The 17,373-nt window shown below is 45.5% G+C and overlaps 1 protein-coding gene across 2 annotated transcripts; it reads right to left on the reverse strand.

The window, feature by feature from the left end:
• Nucleotides 1-11,585: 11,585 nt before the first annotated feature.
• Nucleotides 11,586-17,256, reverse strand: mrpl22 (mitochondrial ribosomal protein L22). 2 transcript variants are annotated; one of them, XM_057360418.1, is made up of 7 exons: nt 17,182-17,255; nt 17,052-17,094; nt 16,625-16,751; nt 16,466-16,531; nt 12,686-12,763; nt 12,517-12,586; nt 11,607-12,067 (listed from the first exon to the last, which is right to left on the reverse strand). In XM_057360418.1, the coding sequence occupies exons 1-7, from the start codon at nt 17,207-17,209 to the stop codon at nt 11,859-11,861; spliced, it is 621 nt and encodes a 206-aa protein (XP_057216401.1). In that variant the 5' UTR covers nt 17,210-17,255; the 3' UTR covers nt 11,607-11,858. The 2 variants fall into 2 exon arrangements, with proteins under 2 accessions (XP_057216402.1, XP_057216401.1); XM_057360419.1 differs by lacking the exon at nt 16,466-16,531 and having other exon boundaries at nt 11,586-12,067; nt 17,182-17,256.
• Between the last annotated feature and the right edge of the window lie 117 nt (nt 17,257-17,373).

The following is a 17,373-nucleotide window of genomic DNA, read 5'->3' on the forward strand; positions in this document are numbered from 1 at the left end:
ATGAAAAACTTGTGACAAGATCAAAGCAAGATGCAGAAGCCCTGTGCACGTTGGACAAGAAAACAATCAGAGTTGAGGTGAATGGGGTGCAAAGGTATGCTACCCCTCTCCTCTGGAAAACAATACCTACCCCTCTAGCTGCTACAAAGGAAGCAGTTCTACCTCATTTGCGAAGAACTGAGAAGCAGCTGTCACAAAGCCCTGAAAAAGCTCAAGCGTACAAGTCTGAAATAAGCAAGCTTCTAGAAGCAGGCTATGTACAGAAAATCAGCCAATCCACTGCCATACAGACTCCAGTGTGGTATATTCCGCACCACATGGTCCACCACAATGGAAAAAACAGGATTGTATTCAATTGCTCTTTCAACTTTCGAGGGCTGAGCCTGAGCGAATACCTCCTTCCTGGACCAACTCTAGGTGCAAACTTGTTGGGAGTACTTATTCGTTTTCGAGAACATGCACTAGCCATTAGTAGCGACATAAAGGGAATGTTTCATCAGGTCTATCTCTTAGCAGAAGACCAAGCATTCTTGCGATTCCTGTGGCGAGACCTGAACACAACCAGCCCACCTGATGTCTACCAATGGTCAGTGTTACCCTTTGGAACAACTTGTAGCCCGTGCTGTGCAACCTATGCTCTCAGGAAACATGTTGCTGATCACAGGCCACCAGACAGTGAGGTACATGCAACAATGGAGCGTTCCTTCTACGTCGATAATTGGCTGCAAAGTATTCCCTCTCTTGATACTGCCAGGCAGCTAGTGGATGAGATGCGGCATCTGCTCGCAGAAGGTGGATTTGAACTGCGCCAGTGGGCTAGCAACACTCCCCAACTTCTACAACATCTGCCACAGCACATCAAGTCAGAGAATTACGATCTTTGGTTCAGTACAGACAGGGCAGACCCTCAAGAGCGTACACTTAGACTAAGATGGCAGTGCAGATCCGACACACTTGGATACAAACATAGCAGTGTCATTAAAGCTGAGCCGACTATGAGACACATTTATCGTGTGCTTTCCAGTCAGTACGATCCATTAGGATTCATCATCCCATTTACCACCCGAGGAAAGATCATCGTACAAAGACTCTGGGACAAAAAAAGAGAATGGGACAATCCTGAAATGCCCGCTGACCTCAAAAATGCATGGCTCACATGGGAAAACGAGCATTTAAGTAAAGATGTTCAAACGTTGAAACGAGTGATCTCTGAGTGGTGTGTGTTGCTAACTCGTGCTCCTAACAGACATAACATTTAATATTGTTCTAAATTGACAATCTTTAGTGGTTGCCACCGGAAAGTAATTAGCATCTAAGAGCTTAACATTTTCACAATAAGTAATAGGCTATTTTCTACCCTGGTTTTGAGGCTGGCTGGAGAAACGCTGGGTTTATAAGGGCGGGCTGGAATCTGGAAAATTAATCTCCTAATACAGTCAGAAACAAAGCATGCTGGGAACTACAGATCAACTGCCAAGGTAGTTATATCTTGTAACATTGGTTCCCTTTCTGTCGGTCTCTCGACGTTGTGTCGAACCGACAGAATGGGGTTTGTCTTGAGAACCTATCATCTTCTGAGTATTTAGAAAAGGCCAATGAAAATTGGCGAATGAAATTTGCATGCCGGGCTCCTCCCCGGATGTCCGGGTATAAGAGGGAAGCCGGCGTGCTCATTCATTCACCTTTTGTTCTTCAGAGCCTACGCATCTGGTGAGCTTCTCTACGATCTGGGTGATCATTCTTTCTGCTGGAATCTACGACGTGGACAGCGGACGGTCCCTTCCTGCAGTGACTCTCCCCTGGGCGTCTCGGCAGTTCCGGAGGTGTTCGAGCAAATTTCCTTTTCTAAAAGAGCAAATTTCTCCAGCGTGGCTTGTCCCGCTGTTCTCATGGGTGCAACACACTCATCGAGGAGGGGGACGGACACAATGCCTGCTTCCAGTACGCTGGGGCAGACGTTGTGGATACGTCCTGCCCGCACTGCGGGCGGTGACGATTCAGACGTTGCGTCACAGGTGGCTGTGTTCCCCGGGACTCAGCCACCACCTCGTTTGCTCCCCGTTCCGTGGCGGCAGGACTACGGCCCTGCCGTCCGCTATGGCAAGCAGCGAGGGTGAGAAGAGGATTACTGTGAGCGATAATCCGCCAGCCACGGCTCACGGACCGTTCACACCTCGTTTCGCTCGTCTGACCGTTCCCCAAAAAAGACGGTCCGCCGTCTTATTCCTCAATCACGTATTCGGACACGATGCGTGATGATGAGAGGTCTCTTGCAGCATCGGGGGGTGACGTACTGCCATCCGACTCCGACGATTCTTCGGGCTCCCTCCCTCGGGGGGTCGAGCCCAGGAAAAAGCGGATGTCGAGATGTCGGCCATGCTTTCCCGGGCCGCCGTGAGTGTTGGGTTGCAGTGCCCGCACTGCCTCTCCCGGCGTTCGCGGCTGGCTACATGGCGCCTCGGGTTTGAGCGCGGCTCCAAGCCGCGCCCGCCCCCAGTGCCGTGTTTACCGGAAGTGCATGAGGAACTTTGCAAGACCTGGAACGCCCCTTCCGGCACGTTTCACGTCAAACAAAGTTCTGTCACCCTCTCTTCCCTCGAGGTTGAGACAGCTGGAGGATGCGTCGGTGTCCCCAGGTGGAGTTGCCGCCGCGGTGCACTCGTGCCCGTAGGTGGCGGCCACCTGGGGGGGCTCGACCTAGACTCCCGTCCAAAGCATGTGGTGTCTCGGCATCTCTGGTGTCGAGAGCTTACATTGCGGCGGACCAAGCTGCCTCCTCTCTCCACGCTATGGCTCCTGCCAGGCCAGGGCGTTGAGAGAGCTCCACGAGGGTAAGACCGACCCAGCGCTTATGCAGGAACTCCGCGCCGCCACCGACCTCGCTCTACGGGCGACCAAGGTGACCACGCGGGCCCTGGGTCGGACGATGTCCACACTTGTGGTCCATGAGAAACTCCTCTGGCCGATCCTTGCGCAGATGAGTAACGCTGAGAAGGTCCGCTTTCTCGACGTACCCGTCTCGCAAGGGGGGGCTGGTTGGTGTTACTGTCGAGCCGCAGCGGCCCCGCTCACCCCCCGCCCGTCGGGGGGGGCGCGAGACCCGCACGCGGCCTCCCCGGAGGGTTCTCGACAGTAAGAAGCAGTCCTCCGTGCCGCAACTCGGCCGCCTCGGCCGTCGAGTCCCGTGCACTGTCTGCTTCCCAGCAGCCCTGGTCCTCTTCAACGCCCTCCAGTGACCTGGAGGAGACAGCGAAGAGGAGACCATCGCCCCATCAGCAGCCGCGGGCAGCGGCTGTCATGGGATCACCTCAGGGGGATCGAGGCTACCATTGGGCCCGACCCCAGCCACAGCGCTGGTAGGTCGGATAGGGACGGTTCCTGCCCCGTCCCTCCATCTGCTGGCCCCCTCTGGGGGGCTGGCGCCCACTTACTCTCAAAAAGGAGAGTTTCCTCTCTCTCTGGGTTACCTCAGCCGCTCTCACCCTCTGCACGACGGTGAACGGCAAACTCGACGTTGCGTCATGGCGAAGCGCAATGTCGAGTATAAACACCAGCCCTCAGCACTCTCAGTCAGACAGTGCGTTGAGCTGCGCAGTCGCCAGGTAGGAAAAACAGCAGAGCCGATCTCCTCCCTGGGGGTCCTCCCCCGGCAAGGAATCCGTACTGCTAGCCATCGAACCACCCTCCACGGGGGCGATGAAGCAGATCAAACCTCTAGTCCCCCTGTCACAGTTTCTGGGAGCCTGGTCTCAGCTTCCCAGACTGTCGGGCTGGCTGAGGAAGACGATCCGTCTCGGCTACGCGATTCAGTTCACTACACGTCCGCCCAAGTTCCGGGGCATCCTTTTTACCTCAGTCAGAGGCAGGGATGTCCCCGTACATCAGGCGGTGAAGGGAGCGATCGAGCCCGTCCCACCGGCCGAGATGTTCAGCGGGTTCTACAGCCCGTACTTCATTGTCCCCAAGAAAGACGGACGGTTGTGCCCTATCTTGGATCTGCGTGTTCTGAACAGGCACCTACACAAGCTGCCTTTCAGGATGGTCACGAAGAAGCGCATCCTGGCATCCGTCAGGCGTCAGGACTGGTTCATGGCAATCGACCTGAAGGACGCGTACTTTCATGTCTCGGTCCTCCCTCGACATCGGCCGTTCCGACGGTTCGCGTTCGAGGGACGGGCATATCAGTACAGGGTCCTCCCCTTCGGTCTGTCCCTGTCTCCACGAGTCTTTACAAAGGTCGTGGAAGCCACCCTCCTTCCCCGTGAGAAGGAGGTGTGCAGGTACTAACTATCTAGACGACTGGACACACTTTCGAGATCTGTTGTGTACACACAGGGACCTGGTGCTCCGGCACCTAGATCGGTGGGGCTACAGGTCAACTGAGAAAAGAGCAAGCTCTCCCCGGTGCAGAGCATCCTCTTTCTCAGTATGGAACTCGACTCTGTCCTCACGAGTGGCCCCGCTCACCCCCCGGGGGGGGCGCGAGACCCGAGACGAGGGAGCCCGCACCCTCGCGGCCTCCCAGAGGCAGCGCGACTGATTAGCGCGCCCGATCAGTGTTGAACTGCCTGAAGATCAGACAGTCAGCGGTCCCCCTATAACAAGAGGCTCCTGGGATACATGGCATCCTCAGCGGGGGTGGCCCCCCCTCGGGTTGATGCACATACGACCGCTCCAACACTGGCTGCAGAGTCAAGTTCCTTGGAGAGCATGGCACACCAGCAGCAGGCGTATGGTCACACGCTTTTCTGCCGACACACCCTAACCCCCTGGTCTCCATGACCGTCTTGCGGACAGGGGTCCCCTTTGGGATGCCTCCCTGCAAGGTTGGGTGCCGTGTGCAACGGGCAAGCAGTGTCGGGGCGGTGGACGGGCCCCCGCCTGCGTTGGCATTCAACTGCCTAGAGTTGTTGGTTGTGCTACTTGCATTGAGGAGGCTACTACCTCTCGTGCAGGGAAGCACGTGCTGGTCCGGTCGGATAGCACAGCTGCTGTGGCGTATTCTCACAGCAGCTAACATGACTCGCCCCTACGCCTCCTCCTCTGGAGTCGGCAGGTGATCAGCTCCCTGCGAGCCACACACATCCCAGGCGTCCTGAACCAGACAGCCGATGCGCTCTCTCGTCAGTCGACGCCTCGCGGAGAGTGGCGACTCCCTCCCCGCGCAGCCGGCTCATTTTGGGCAGTTCGGCCAGGCACAGGTGGTCCTGTTAGTACGCTTCCCCCCAGTGAGCCTCATTGCACAGGTCCTGTGCAAGGCCAGGGAAGAGGAGCATCAAGTGGTACTAGTTACGCCCCTTTGGCCTAACCAGGACTTGGTTCTCGGAGCTGAGGCTCTGACAACAACTCCCCCCGGCCACTCCCCCTGGCGAACGCTTCCCCAGGGGAAGGGGCACGTTATGGCATCCCAGGCAAAACCTGGTCTCCATGTCTGGACGGGACGAGGAGATCCTGAGTGACCCACCCCCGGTCCGGTTGGGACGTCACTCAGGCTAGGGCTTCGGCCACTGGGCGGCTATACGCCCATAGGTGGCGCCTCTTCTCGTCCTGGTGCTCTTCTCGGCGAGAAGACCCGCGGAGTTGCTCGGTCGGGTACGAGCTGTCCCGTCCTCAAGAGAGACGGGGGAGTGACCTCTCCCCCTCCACTCTGGGAATGTATGTAGCCGCTACGGCCGCTCATCATGACCCAAGGGCTGGGTAGCCTCTGGGACAGCACGACCTGGTCATTAGGTTCCTAAGGGGCGCGAGAGGGTGACCACCTTACCCGCGCTCCGTACCCTCTTGCGACCTAGGTGCCCTTCGAGCCTCTCGGGGTTGCCGCTCTTTCTCAGTCTTGATAAAGACGGCTTTCCGCATGGCGCTCACCTCCAAGAGGGTAGGGGATCTGCAAGCACCCTCCGTGTCCACAGATTGCCTAGAACTCGGGGCCGGGATTCTCACGTTATCTTGAGACCCCGCCCTGGCTACGTGTCCAAAGTTCCCACCACTCTCCTGAGAGACCAGGTGGTGAACCTGCAGGCGCTCCCCACCGAGGAGGAAGACCCAACCTATCCATGTTGTGTCCAGTACGCGCACGGCGCCTCTACTTGGAACACACGCAGAGCCCAGAAGCTCTGAGCAGCTCTTTGTCAGACATAAGACAGAGCGCATTGTCGCTTTTGCGTCCCGGACATTGTCATCTACTGAACGCAATACTCGACCATTGAAAGGGAAGCACTTGCTTGTGTTTGGGCCGTTGAAAAGTGACAAACTTACTTGTGGAGTCGTAAATTCCTCCTGCGCACGGATCACCAGGCTTTAACTGTGCTTTTCTCATCCAAAGGAACTGATCGCGCCGGAATGCGTATTGCGCGCTGGGCAGCGCGATTAATGTGCTTCAACTACGATGTTGTTTATCGGCCTAGAGCTCAAAACAATGCGGCTGACTGTCTTTCTCGTCTGCCTTTGCCTGCATCAGCTGATGACAATTTGACTGCTGAACCTGAGTTTGTGGCTTTTCTGTCTTCGGAGATGTCTGCTTTGTCGCCTGCTGAGTTTGCTTCTGCCTCCGCATCATGCTCGGAACTGAGTGCATTAAGCGCACAAATAGCTCGCGGGTGGCCTTCTTCTACAGCTTCAGTGGATATTCTTCTACGTCCATACTTTCAGCTACGAAACGAACTAAGTGTGCAGCAGGATTATGTGTTCAGGGGACAGCGCCTTGTTGTTCCTGTCGCGCTACGGCACACATTGGTTAAGTTAGCTCACGCAGGTCATCAGGGAATTGTGCTTACCAAACAACGGCTTCGTGAACTGTACTGGTGGCCGGGCATTGATTGCCTAGTTAAAGAGCACATCCAGACCTGTCAACTGTGTCTGTCCTCTGACAAAACTGCCAACACCTCAGCTGCGCCGTTGCAGCCAGTACCTTTTCCGTCTGTTCCGTGGGACAAGGTAGCTATTGATGTGGTGGGCCCGTTTGAAACCGCTGTGGGAGACTGTCGTTATGCGCTGACATTGATTGACTATCACAGTAAGTGGCCTGAAGTTGCTTTCACCGCTTCCGTCACTGCTCAGAATGTTATCGCCTTCTTGTCGTCTGTGTTTAGCAGATATGGCAATCCACGTACTGTCGTGTCGGATAACGGGACTCAATTCACATCTGCTGAGTTTTCTAAATTTTTGAAAGAGAGAGACATTCACCACGTACGTACTTCTTTGTACCACCCAGCTGCGAATGGAGCTGTGGAACGGTTTCATCGCGTGTTGAAAAGCTGCATTCAGTCTGCTGTTCTGGAAGCAAAGCCGTGGAAAGCTACAGTCATGGAATTTCTCCAAGTGTATCGTGCTACACCTCATTCTGCTACGGGGTTATCTCCGTTTGAGTTGCTTCATGGAAGAAAGATGCGAACGCGTCTTAATGTTCTTCCTCCTCCCCTTCCGCAGACGGATGTTCCTGCGCTTCGTCAGCGAGTTTCTTTGAATCAACAGAAAATGAAAGCATACACTGATTCTAAACGTGTAGCTCGCACTCCTGATTTTAAAGTGGGGGATTGGGTGCGTGTGCGCATTCCAACTCATGTTCCGAAAGCACATCCGAAATTTGCTAATCCTCGCCAAATTGTGCGTAAACTGGGGGTGTGTACTTACCTGTTATCCGACGGAAAGAAATGGCATGCTTCTCATCTGGCTCGTTCTGTTTCACCTGTTTCGGAGGCTACTGACACAGATGCTGTGGACTTGTCATTTCAGTTACTTCCTCCTCCTCCAGAGCCTCAAGCTCCTGAAGTTTTTCAAAGGGTTTCTACCCGTGTGAGCCGACCTCCTCGTTGGATGGAAGGTTACGTTACATAGTTACCTTGCATTACGTGACTATAAAGTTTGAGTAATTCATCTTATAATAGATGTTCATATGTATGCTACATTCTAATAATTCTGCTTTATATTTTTCTTAGTCTAATTGCAAGTAATTGTGTTATAACAAAGTGTATACTTGGTACTTTAGTAACTTTGTTATGGGATTTTATTGTTCGTTAAAAACTGTGTAGACAGTTTGCTTTAAGTAAGGGGGGAATATGTTGTGTTCTTCTGTGCATGTTGACCAGTAGGTGGCAGTAGAGGTTGCTGTTATGTGTGTGTATGCGGAGATAGGAGTAGGGTAGTGAGAAGTGTTCCACCTGCGGCTGCATGCGCTGTACTATTCTGCTACTGCATTTGTTTGAATAAAAGTAGACTTTATTTCCGTATGCCTCCTCATTGCTTCCTACTAAGGACATAACAATAATGTACAAGCAGCCGGCTGTTATCACGAAATAAGCCCCTTCAGTGTGAAAGACCCTCCGCTTCGCGTGGGGTTGGGTTATTTCTGCGAAAACAACCGGCTGCCTGTACATTATCCCTTACTTAAACCATCCCAACGTCTTTCTAAATCTACAGAAAGAAAAATATAAAATGTTTATTGAGTCACTTCATACCCAGCACATTCAATGATGAAGAGTTTTAATAGCTTTTCCGTGTTCTCAAAATAGCCGGAGTTTCTGCTGATTACTGTACAAAAGCCCCAAAATACATCCAGCCAGAGGAAAATGATCACTTTTGATTTCATCCCAACAGAATTTAATAGAGGCTCGCAATGACTTCCAGCTAAAGCACTTAAACAAAGAAGACTCACTGCTTACGATATATTTCCAAATCAATATTTCATTAACTGCAAAGAGGCAACATGTTAATATAGAATGAACTTGAAAGGTTGAACTTGCTGTTTTAATACAATGCAGTGTGCAGTAAATAGAAAAAAATAAGTATGCAAATGAAGATATTAATGGACATTACATTATCACCAAACATTATGTTTAAATAAGATTTTACATTAAAGACCGGTTTCAGTTGTATTTAACACAATAGACTGTGCAGAAGTTGAAAGCTCTAAAAATGCGAGGAAACTTTATAACACTTTTAATTCATGCACTTAAGTCTCAAGATAAAAATATCTCTAAATAAATCAACATCAGGCATACACCTTGAAAAGGCCTACAGAAATTGTGTAAAAAAATAAAGTGTTTTTTCACAAACGTAAAGTAGCAATTTTCAACTTTAGTGTGACATTGCAAATCGACATTGAACAAAAACTACAACAAAGTGTTATTTGTGTAATACAATGTGGAAAAAAATAAGCAGTTCATTTGTTTATGAGTTGAAGTTGATGAGAAAACGATTTGCAAGTAGCAACAGTGACACCTAGAGATCGATATGAACAGGACGCTTCTCACAGTCACAATTCTCCTGTCTCATTTTTCTCCAATAAGTGTTTCATCAAACTATGTGCTGGACATAATGCAGATATATTTGCTCTATGTATGGAAATATGAGAAGACATATAATGATGTTAAATTAGTACATAAATTTGACATTAGGCTCTCAGCAGCCAGTACTTCATTAGTAAAAAAATTGCGAAAGTCTATTTAGTCTATAAGTAAACAAACACAGTGGTAGATATGTGTTTTGCATTTATTAATTTAGTTTGTATCCAAAGGGACTTACAAATGAGAAAGCATTTAACATTTCATCCAAAATGTGTGGCTTTGCTTTGACTCTCAAGGGCAAACAATATAAAATAAACAACAGTGTCTTGTAGCATCTGCCACGCATTGTATTAGGAAGCTTAAATCATTTGTTTCTGTGTCTGCTTCAGGCTGATAAATGAAGTTCTCCAGGGTTTGTGAAAAGTGAAGAGCTCATTTTTAATCTGTTTAGTTTTAAGACCTTTAATCTGTCCATTTCAAATTATTCAGACAAACTCAAAGAAGCCTATAGCTTTTAAAATCTTTCAATATGTCATGACTTGACGTGGCCAGGTTTTCTACATTTGATATTGAAATAAGGAAGTTGAAAAATGTAAGTTGATGCTGGACATATCAAAGCTTTTTCAAAATAATAATAAAAAAGCAATAGGCTTTAGCTCACAGAACAGCCGTGATTTGATTTTTGCAGTGAGTGGGAAGACATTTGATGGAGGTCTTTATCACTCAGAATGGAATTTTACGGGATATTATAAATATATATTGTGAGTGCATGATGAGTCATCAATAATTTTGCACTTCTGACCTTTTAGAAGTAAGCATATACAGCAAACTTTACTTTGGCTGGGTTTCCAGCTATACTCAGAGAAATGTGGAGATAACTGATCCACTGATCCTTAATGCCGTGTGCTGATCAGTGGGAGTTAAGGAGGAGATCAGAACTCTAACCTTAAATTGAGGGCACCTGTAGTTGAAATTGGGGCCAGAAGATGCTTTTTTATCAGAGAGCACACTGCAGGGCTTCAGTCTTACAAGAGCTATCAAACAATGGAGAAATTAGAGACATCACAGACAGGCTTACGAATGCTGAGATCTTCCTGCTACACTGATCCAGGTTTGACTTTCTGTAGTGATGGCTGTGATTTTAATGGATTAAAGTGAAGAAGGCGGACACAAGATCAGTGTAGAAGGGTACCTGGAGCATCAAGACCAAAAGTTTCAGTTGGTGGAAATTGAACAACATTCATAGAAAATAATGGGCTGTATTGGGTTATTGACAAATACCGCATAATCAATTCCTTTACTTACTTTTTTTCTAGGCCTGTTTATGCGTCACATAAAATTTGTTGATATTGATGTAATTTTGTATGTATTACATAACTACAAATGAAATAAATGTGCAAAAAATATGCACTTTCTATAGTAAAACTGTTTTCGTAATCGAACTCAAGGAGACAATTTTTCTAATTATGTGTCATTTATTCCCCCTCATGTCATTATAAACCTGTGTGACTTTATTTTTTCTGCAGTACACAAAAGAAGATATTTTGAAGAATGTTGGTAACCAAACAACACTGGCCCCCATTTCTCAAAATATCTTATCATATAAGATACAGGTTTGAACCACATGAGGGGGAATAAATGATGACCAAATCCTTATTTCTTGGGTGAAGATCAATTTCTGTCAAACTGTAAGATAAAACACCCATTTCCGACAACAGCTGCAGAAGTTTATTTGCTTGGATGTCAAAATGCCTAGACCTCATTGTTACAAAAAGGGGGAAATTACCCTTTTACGATCCGATTCTAACCCTGTCTGGATGCTGTTTACCAGGTCTGGGTTGATAGATGGAGGCGACACTCAAGGCGACACCATTCGCTCAAATTATAAGCCATTAAACAGAGCTGCTTCAATTTCACCATCCTAATTTAATGAGGGGAACTAATGAAAGTGCAAAATAGACCCGAGGACCCTGTGTGCTTCAGATAGCACAACCGGAGCTAGAAGGGTTTTCGGGTAATTTGGCGTCTAACATTTTGGTTGAAATAAATCCATTTTCTATAAATAAAATATTTATTACGCTCTTCACCGTGCAGATGACACATTTTATGTTCAAATTAACGCCGGAATTCTTTTATATAAAAGACAATTGAATTCCGAAATTCACCAGAGCTGCATGGACTTCTTGAAAAGAGTACCCCATATGGTGCATTCACACTTGTTTTGGGAATCTACCAAAGAAAACAATATATAGAGAACTAAAATTAAACAGAAAAAAAACAAGGATCTTACTAAGTGAACAGTATAATATCATAAATGTGTTATACGCCAGTGAGAGAAAATGTCAGAAAGAAATGTCACTCACAGGTCAGGCATCAAGGTCTACACTAAAAGTGCACATTAGCTCCGAATATTGTAGCTCTATATGACATTGACTAATAATTCAATTAGCAGACATTTTTATTTGAAGCTGTAACAGCCTGGAAACGAAATGAAGAACCGTGCTTGGGATCATTTTTTATTCCTTCATTATTATTTACACAAACGTTTTACATAAACAAATAAAAGGTCATTTTAAACTACAGCGAGTAAATAACCGTTCTGTTCTTCAGCTCCTCCACATAGTCTTTGGCCTGGTCGAATCCCGTCTTCTGTTCCACTTTGGGTGGCACCCCCTCAACAAGCTTCACAAAATAATGGCAGTTTACTTTGTCCATGATGCCAAACATTCCACGTCCATGATAACGAATGCGCTTCAGATACTTTCCCTTGCCCGAGAACGAGTCAGCTGTTGGGATCAGACCACAGAAAATATAATTTAATATGAATTTAAAGAGCCAATATTTCTCAAATGACATCAAATTTGAAAAAATATTTGTCAAAAAAGTCTAATTGACTATTAACATAAAAGATTAAAATGAAAGCCAAAAAATACCCAAATATACCTAAAATAATAAAACGCTATTAATTAGTAAAACTGCTTCAACTTTTATGTATCTATATAGCACATTTAAAAACAAACTTACATTTTTAAAAGAAAAAAACATTGGAGAATATACACAGATTTTAGCACAAATCCAGTAGGGACAATAAGACATAAAAACAGGGGAATAAAATACATGTAAACTTAGCAATACCATTATAGAACTGTTTCTCGTAGTAAAACACAAATGAAAAAACACCAATGAGGCATGAATCTTGTAATGAAAGTTAGCCATGCAGTATCTAAACACCTACCAAGATACAGATTGGATTTGTATTCCACATTGTGATTCTTGACAGCCATTTCCTGGGCTTCCAAAATAACCTTTAACACAACACATGTACCGTAAGTCCTAAGATCATGTGTCAATTCTTTTTAGGCATTCTCAAGTTCAACAAATTGAAGCCACTGTTAGTATTTTACCTCTTTGATTATTTTAGCTCCTTTCTTGTCACTGAATTCCAGCTGAGCGAGTGCCTGGTCAATGGTCATACCTTTGATCTATCAAACAGATATTGACATTAACACTTTTGACAGATGGTTTTAGGCAAAGCGACTTACATACAGTGCATTCAAGGTACACATTTTATCAGCATATGTGTTCCCTGGGATTCGAGCCCCTGACCTTTGCACTTTTAATGCAATACTCAAAAAATCTAACTACAGGGAAGCATTCGTTTTCAAAATAAACTGAACCACTAAAACAATGCAATCACTGTTATATATATATATATATATTAGGGCTGTCAACATTAACGCGTTAACGCATGCGATTATTTTTTTCAAATTAATGCGTGAAAAATATTTAACGCAATTAACGCAGCATCCGTTTGTTTTGACATTCTTTGTCTAGCGTTACATTATGTAATCACGATGTTATTCGTGTACAGGCTTTTAAACCACTTAAGCGCGATTTTAAACAGTTGCTTTGACGCGTTCAATGAAGATAGACAGCTTCTAAACTGTGGGACGCGGCAAAGCGCAACGCGAGGTCCAGTCTGGTGTAAACAGTCATGGCCTGAAGGCTGCGTCGGGGAATCTCTGTCAGACAGCGCATCCGTGTTAAGTTCTCTTTCGTGCTTGAATGGATAAAACCATACAAGATTATGTCAGAAAGCCCGTTTTGTCTAGAATTTTCTTAAGCAAGACTTAAATGAAAAAATCTTAAATGAAAGCAAAGAGTTGTGAAAATGGGAGTGCGGTGACGGTCAGATCTGCGTACTGAGACAGCTCTTAAAGGGGCCACGTTCTTAAACGTGCTGCTGTGACTCCTGTCACTAATGTTAATCAAAGAACAAAATAAAAGAAGAAATCAATGTGATTATGTAGCTTAAATGAGAATTCTTCTGCATTTAATTGATAATTTAGCATTAAAGACTGTAAAGTGTTTGAGAACTTCTCAATTTCTGTATATTTCATGATAGCTCTCAATTATATTGTTGAATGGCTATAATTAATGTTAAAATAATCAATTTAATAGAGACATCAGTTACAGTACTAATATCAAAATGTTTTCTTTCATTCATAAAATGACGCTGTTAAAGAAATATGTTGTTTCTACATCAATTTGAAGATTAAATGTGAAATTATTCAAATGTAAAAGTATATTTTAAAATATTATTGTTAGTGTGATTAATCGTGATTAATCACAGAAAATGTGTGATTAATCCGATTAATTTTTTTAATCGATTGACAGCACTATTTATATATTCACTCACCTAAAGGATTATTAGGAACACCATACTAATACGGTGTTTGACCCCCTTTCGCCTTCAGAACTGCCTTAATTCTACGTGGCATTGATTCAACAAGGTGCTGAAAGCATTCTTTAGAAATGTTGGCCCATATTGATAGGATAGCATCTTGCAGTTGATGGAGATTTGTGGGATGCACATCCAGGGCACGAAGCTCCCGTTCCACCACATCCCAAAGATGTTCTATCGGGTTGAGATCTGGTGACTGTGGGGGCCATTCTAGTACAGTGAACTCATTGTCATGTTCAAGAAACCAATTTGAAATGATTCGAGCTTTGTGACATGGTGCATTATCCTGCTGGAAGTAGCCATTAGAGGATGGGTACATGGTGGTCATAAAGGGATGGACATGGTCAGAAACAATGCTCAGGTAGGCCGTGGCATTTAAACGATGCCCAATTGGCACTAAGGGGCCTAAAGTGTGCCAAGAAAACATCCCCCACACCATTACACCACCACCACCAGCCTGCACAGTGGTAACAAGGCATGATGGATCCATGTTCTCATTCTGTTTACGCCAAATTCTGACTCTACCATTTGAATGTCTCAACAGAAATCGAGACTCATCAGACCAGGCAACATTTTTCCAGTCTTCAACTGTCCAATTTTGGTGAGCTCGTGCAAATTGTAGCCTCTTTTTCCTATTTGTAGTGGAGATGAGTGGTACCCGGTGGGGTCTTCTGCTGTTGTAGCCCATCTGCCTCAAGGTTGTGCGTGTTGTGGCTTCACAAATGCTTTGCTGCATACCTCGGTTGTAACGAGTGGTTATTTCAGTCAAAGTTGCTCTTCTATCAGCTTGAATCAGTCGGCCCATTCTCCTCTGACCTCTAGCATCAACAAGGCATTTTCGCCCACAGGACTGCCGCATACTGGATGTTTTTCCCTTTTTACACCATTTTTGTAAACCCTAGAAATGGTTGTGCGTGAAAATCCCAGTAACTGAGCAGATTGTGAAATACTCAGACCGGCCCGTCTGGCACCAACAACCATGCCACGCTCAAAATTGCTTAAATCACCTTTCTTTCCCATTCTGACATTCAGTTTGGAGTTCAGGAGATTGTCTTGACCAGGACCACACCCCTAAATGCATTGAAGCAACTGCCATGTGATTGGTTGATTAGATAATTGCATTAATGAGAAATTGAACAGGTGTTCCTAATAATCCTTTAGGTGAGTGTATATATACACACACACGCACACACAATTTTTTGTCGTTTTCGTATACTGTTATACTTTGTATTAAGACATTCAAAAACTATGTGAGCAGGTTTAAAATATGCTGAGACGAAATAAAGAACACAAACATGATGGACAAATACCCAAGTAGTAGTAAAACAAAACAGCCGCTTCAGTTTAACAATGCAAATGAAGCACAGGTTTTACAAAAAATGGTGTGAAAAGGGAAAAACATCCAGTATGCGGCAGTCCTGTGGGCGAAAATGCCTTGTTGATGCTAGAGGTCAGAGGAGAATGGGCCGACTGATTCAAGCTGATAGAAGAGCAACTTTGACTGAAATAACCACTCGTTACAACCGAGGTATGCAGCAAAGCATTTGTGAAGCCACAACACGCACAACCTTGAGGCAGATGGGCTACAACAGCAGAAGACCCCACCGGGTACCACTCATCTCCACTACAAATAGGAAAAAGAGGCTACAATTTGCACGAGCTCACCAAAATTGGACAGTTGAAGACTGGAAAAATGTTGCCTGGTCTGATGAGTCTCGATTTCTGTTGAGACATTCAAATGGTAGAGTCAGAATTTGGCGTAAACAGAATGAGAACATGGATCCATCATGCCTTGTTACCACTGTGCAGGCTGGTGGTGGTGGTGTAATGGTGTGGGGGATGTTTTCTTGGCACACTTTAGGCCCCTTAGTGCCAATTGGGCATCGTTTAAATGCCACGGCCTACCTGAGCATTGTTTCTGACCATGTCCATCCCTTTATGACCACCATGTACCCATCCTCTAATGGCTACTTCCAGCAGGATAATGCACCATGTCACAAAGCTCGAATCATTTCAAATTGGTTTCTTGAACATGACAATGAGTTCACTGTACTAGAATGGCCCCCACAGTCACCAGATCTCAACCCGATAGAACATCTTTGGGATGTGGTGGAACGGGAGCTTCGTGCCCTGGATGTGCATCCCACAAATCTCCATCAACTGCAAGATGCTATCCTATCAATATGGGCCAACATTTCTAAAGAATGCTTTCAGCACCTTGTTGAATCAATGCCACGTAGAATTAAGGCAGTTCTGAAGGCGAAAGGGGGTCAAACACCGTATTAGTATGGTGTTCCTAATAATCCTTTAGGTGAGTGTATATATATATATATAGCGGGATAAAAATAAAGCACACTTGTACTTAAAGTAGATTCATCCATGTTACAGATAAAGTCTTCTTTGAATAAGTGGCAGTCACTGCATGCAAAACTCAATTTACCAGCTTAGCCAGGTACCACATCTTGTCTTTACTGTATTTAATTTGACGTCTGCTGTGATAAATCTCCTGTTAGGGCAAACAATAAGAACGCACAAGCATATTTCAGTCTTATGGAGAAAGGAACAGGTGAATCATGTGTAAATGAAATGGCTCACTAACAGCTGGTCTCCGTGGCTCGTCTTTCTGTTGTGGTGGATGTACAATGCGATTGTACCTCTCCCAGTGTTTGCTGTTCAACTGTGTGCTTGTGTGAAGACAAGACACTTGAGACGAAGCACCAAGCAACCTGAAAAGAGCATGACAGATTGCAAAAATATAAATATTCCTTTATTGATGTACGTGTATTATATACAAAACGTAATGCATTTTATGCGCATCTTTATTGCATTGTAATAAAATACCTTACGGAAGCTGCACGAGCACCTAGCGATCTAAACCGTATTTTACGTCTGATGTGTGGCATTAATGTGTATAAATGATGTATTCATTGGTGACTAGGTTTTAAGACACAGCCATACAGGTTACGTTACGTTACTGACTGCCGTCCGTGTCCTTACTGCACAACACCTACTTGCATTTTTCTTACCTAGAGTTTATTTGTCCACAAAGCCGTTTGAACGCGGATAAACCTGCGAATTTGGTTCATATGGTTACTAACAGCAGTGATTTACATCTATTACGATGAATAAAGCAATTGTATGTTTAGATTGACTTACCAGCCCATGTCACCGCGGAGGCTGCCATGTTGAATATGTTACGACACTGCGATTTACGGCAAACGTTTCAAATAGGAACCGTTGAAAGACTTTATAATATTTGTTTCGCTCATTGTTGTTGGTAGCATCGTTATAAATGTAAATAAAAAAATATTCGAATTATTTTTTTGTACGCTGATATATATTTCTCCT

Source organism: Triplophysa rosa, linkage group LG19, assembly GCF_024868665.1.
Source record: "Triplophysa rosa linkage group LG19, Trosa_1v2, whole genome shotgun sequence".
Lineage (NCBI taxonomy): Eukaryota > Metazoa > Chordata > Actinopteri > Cypriniformes > Nemacheilidae > Triplophysa > Triplophysa rosa.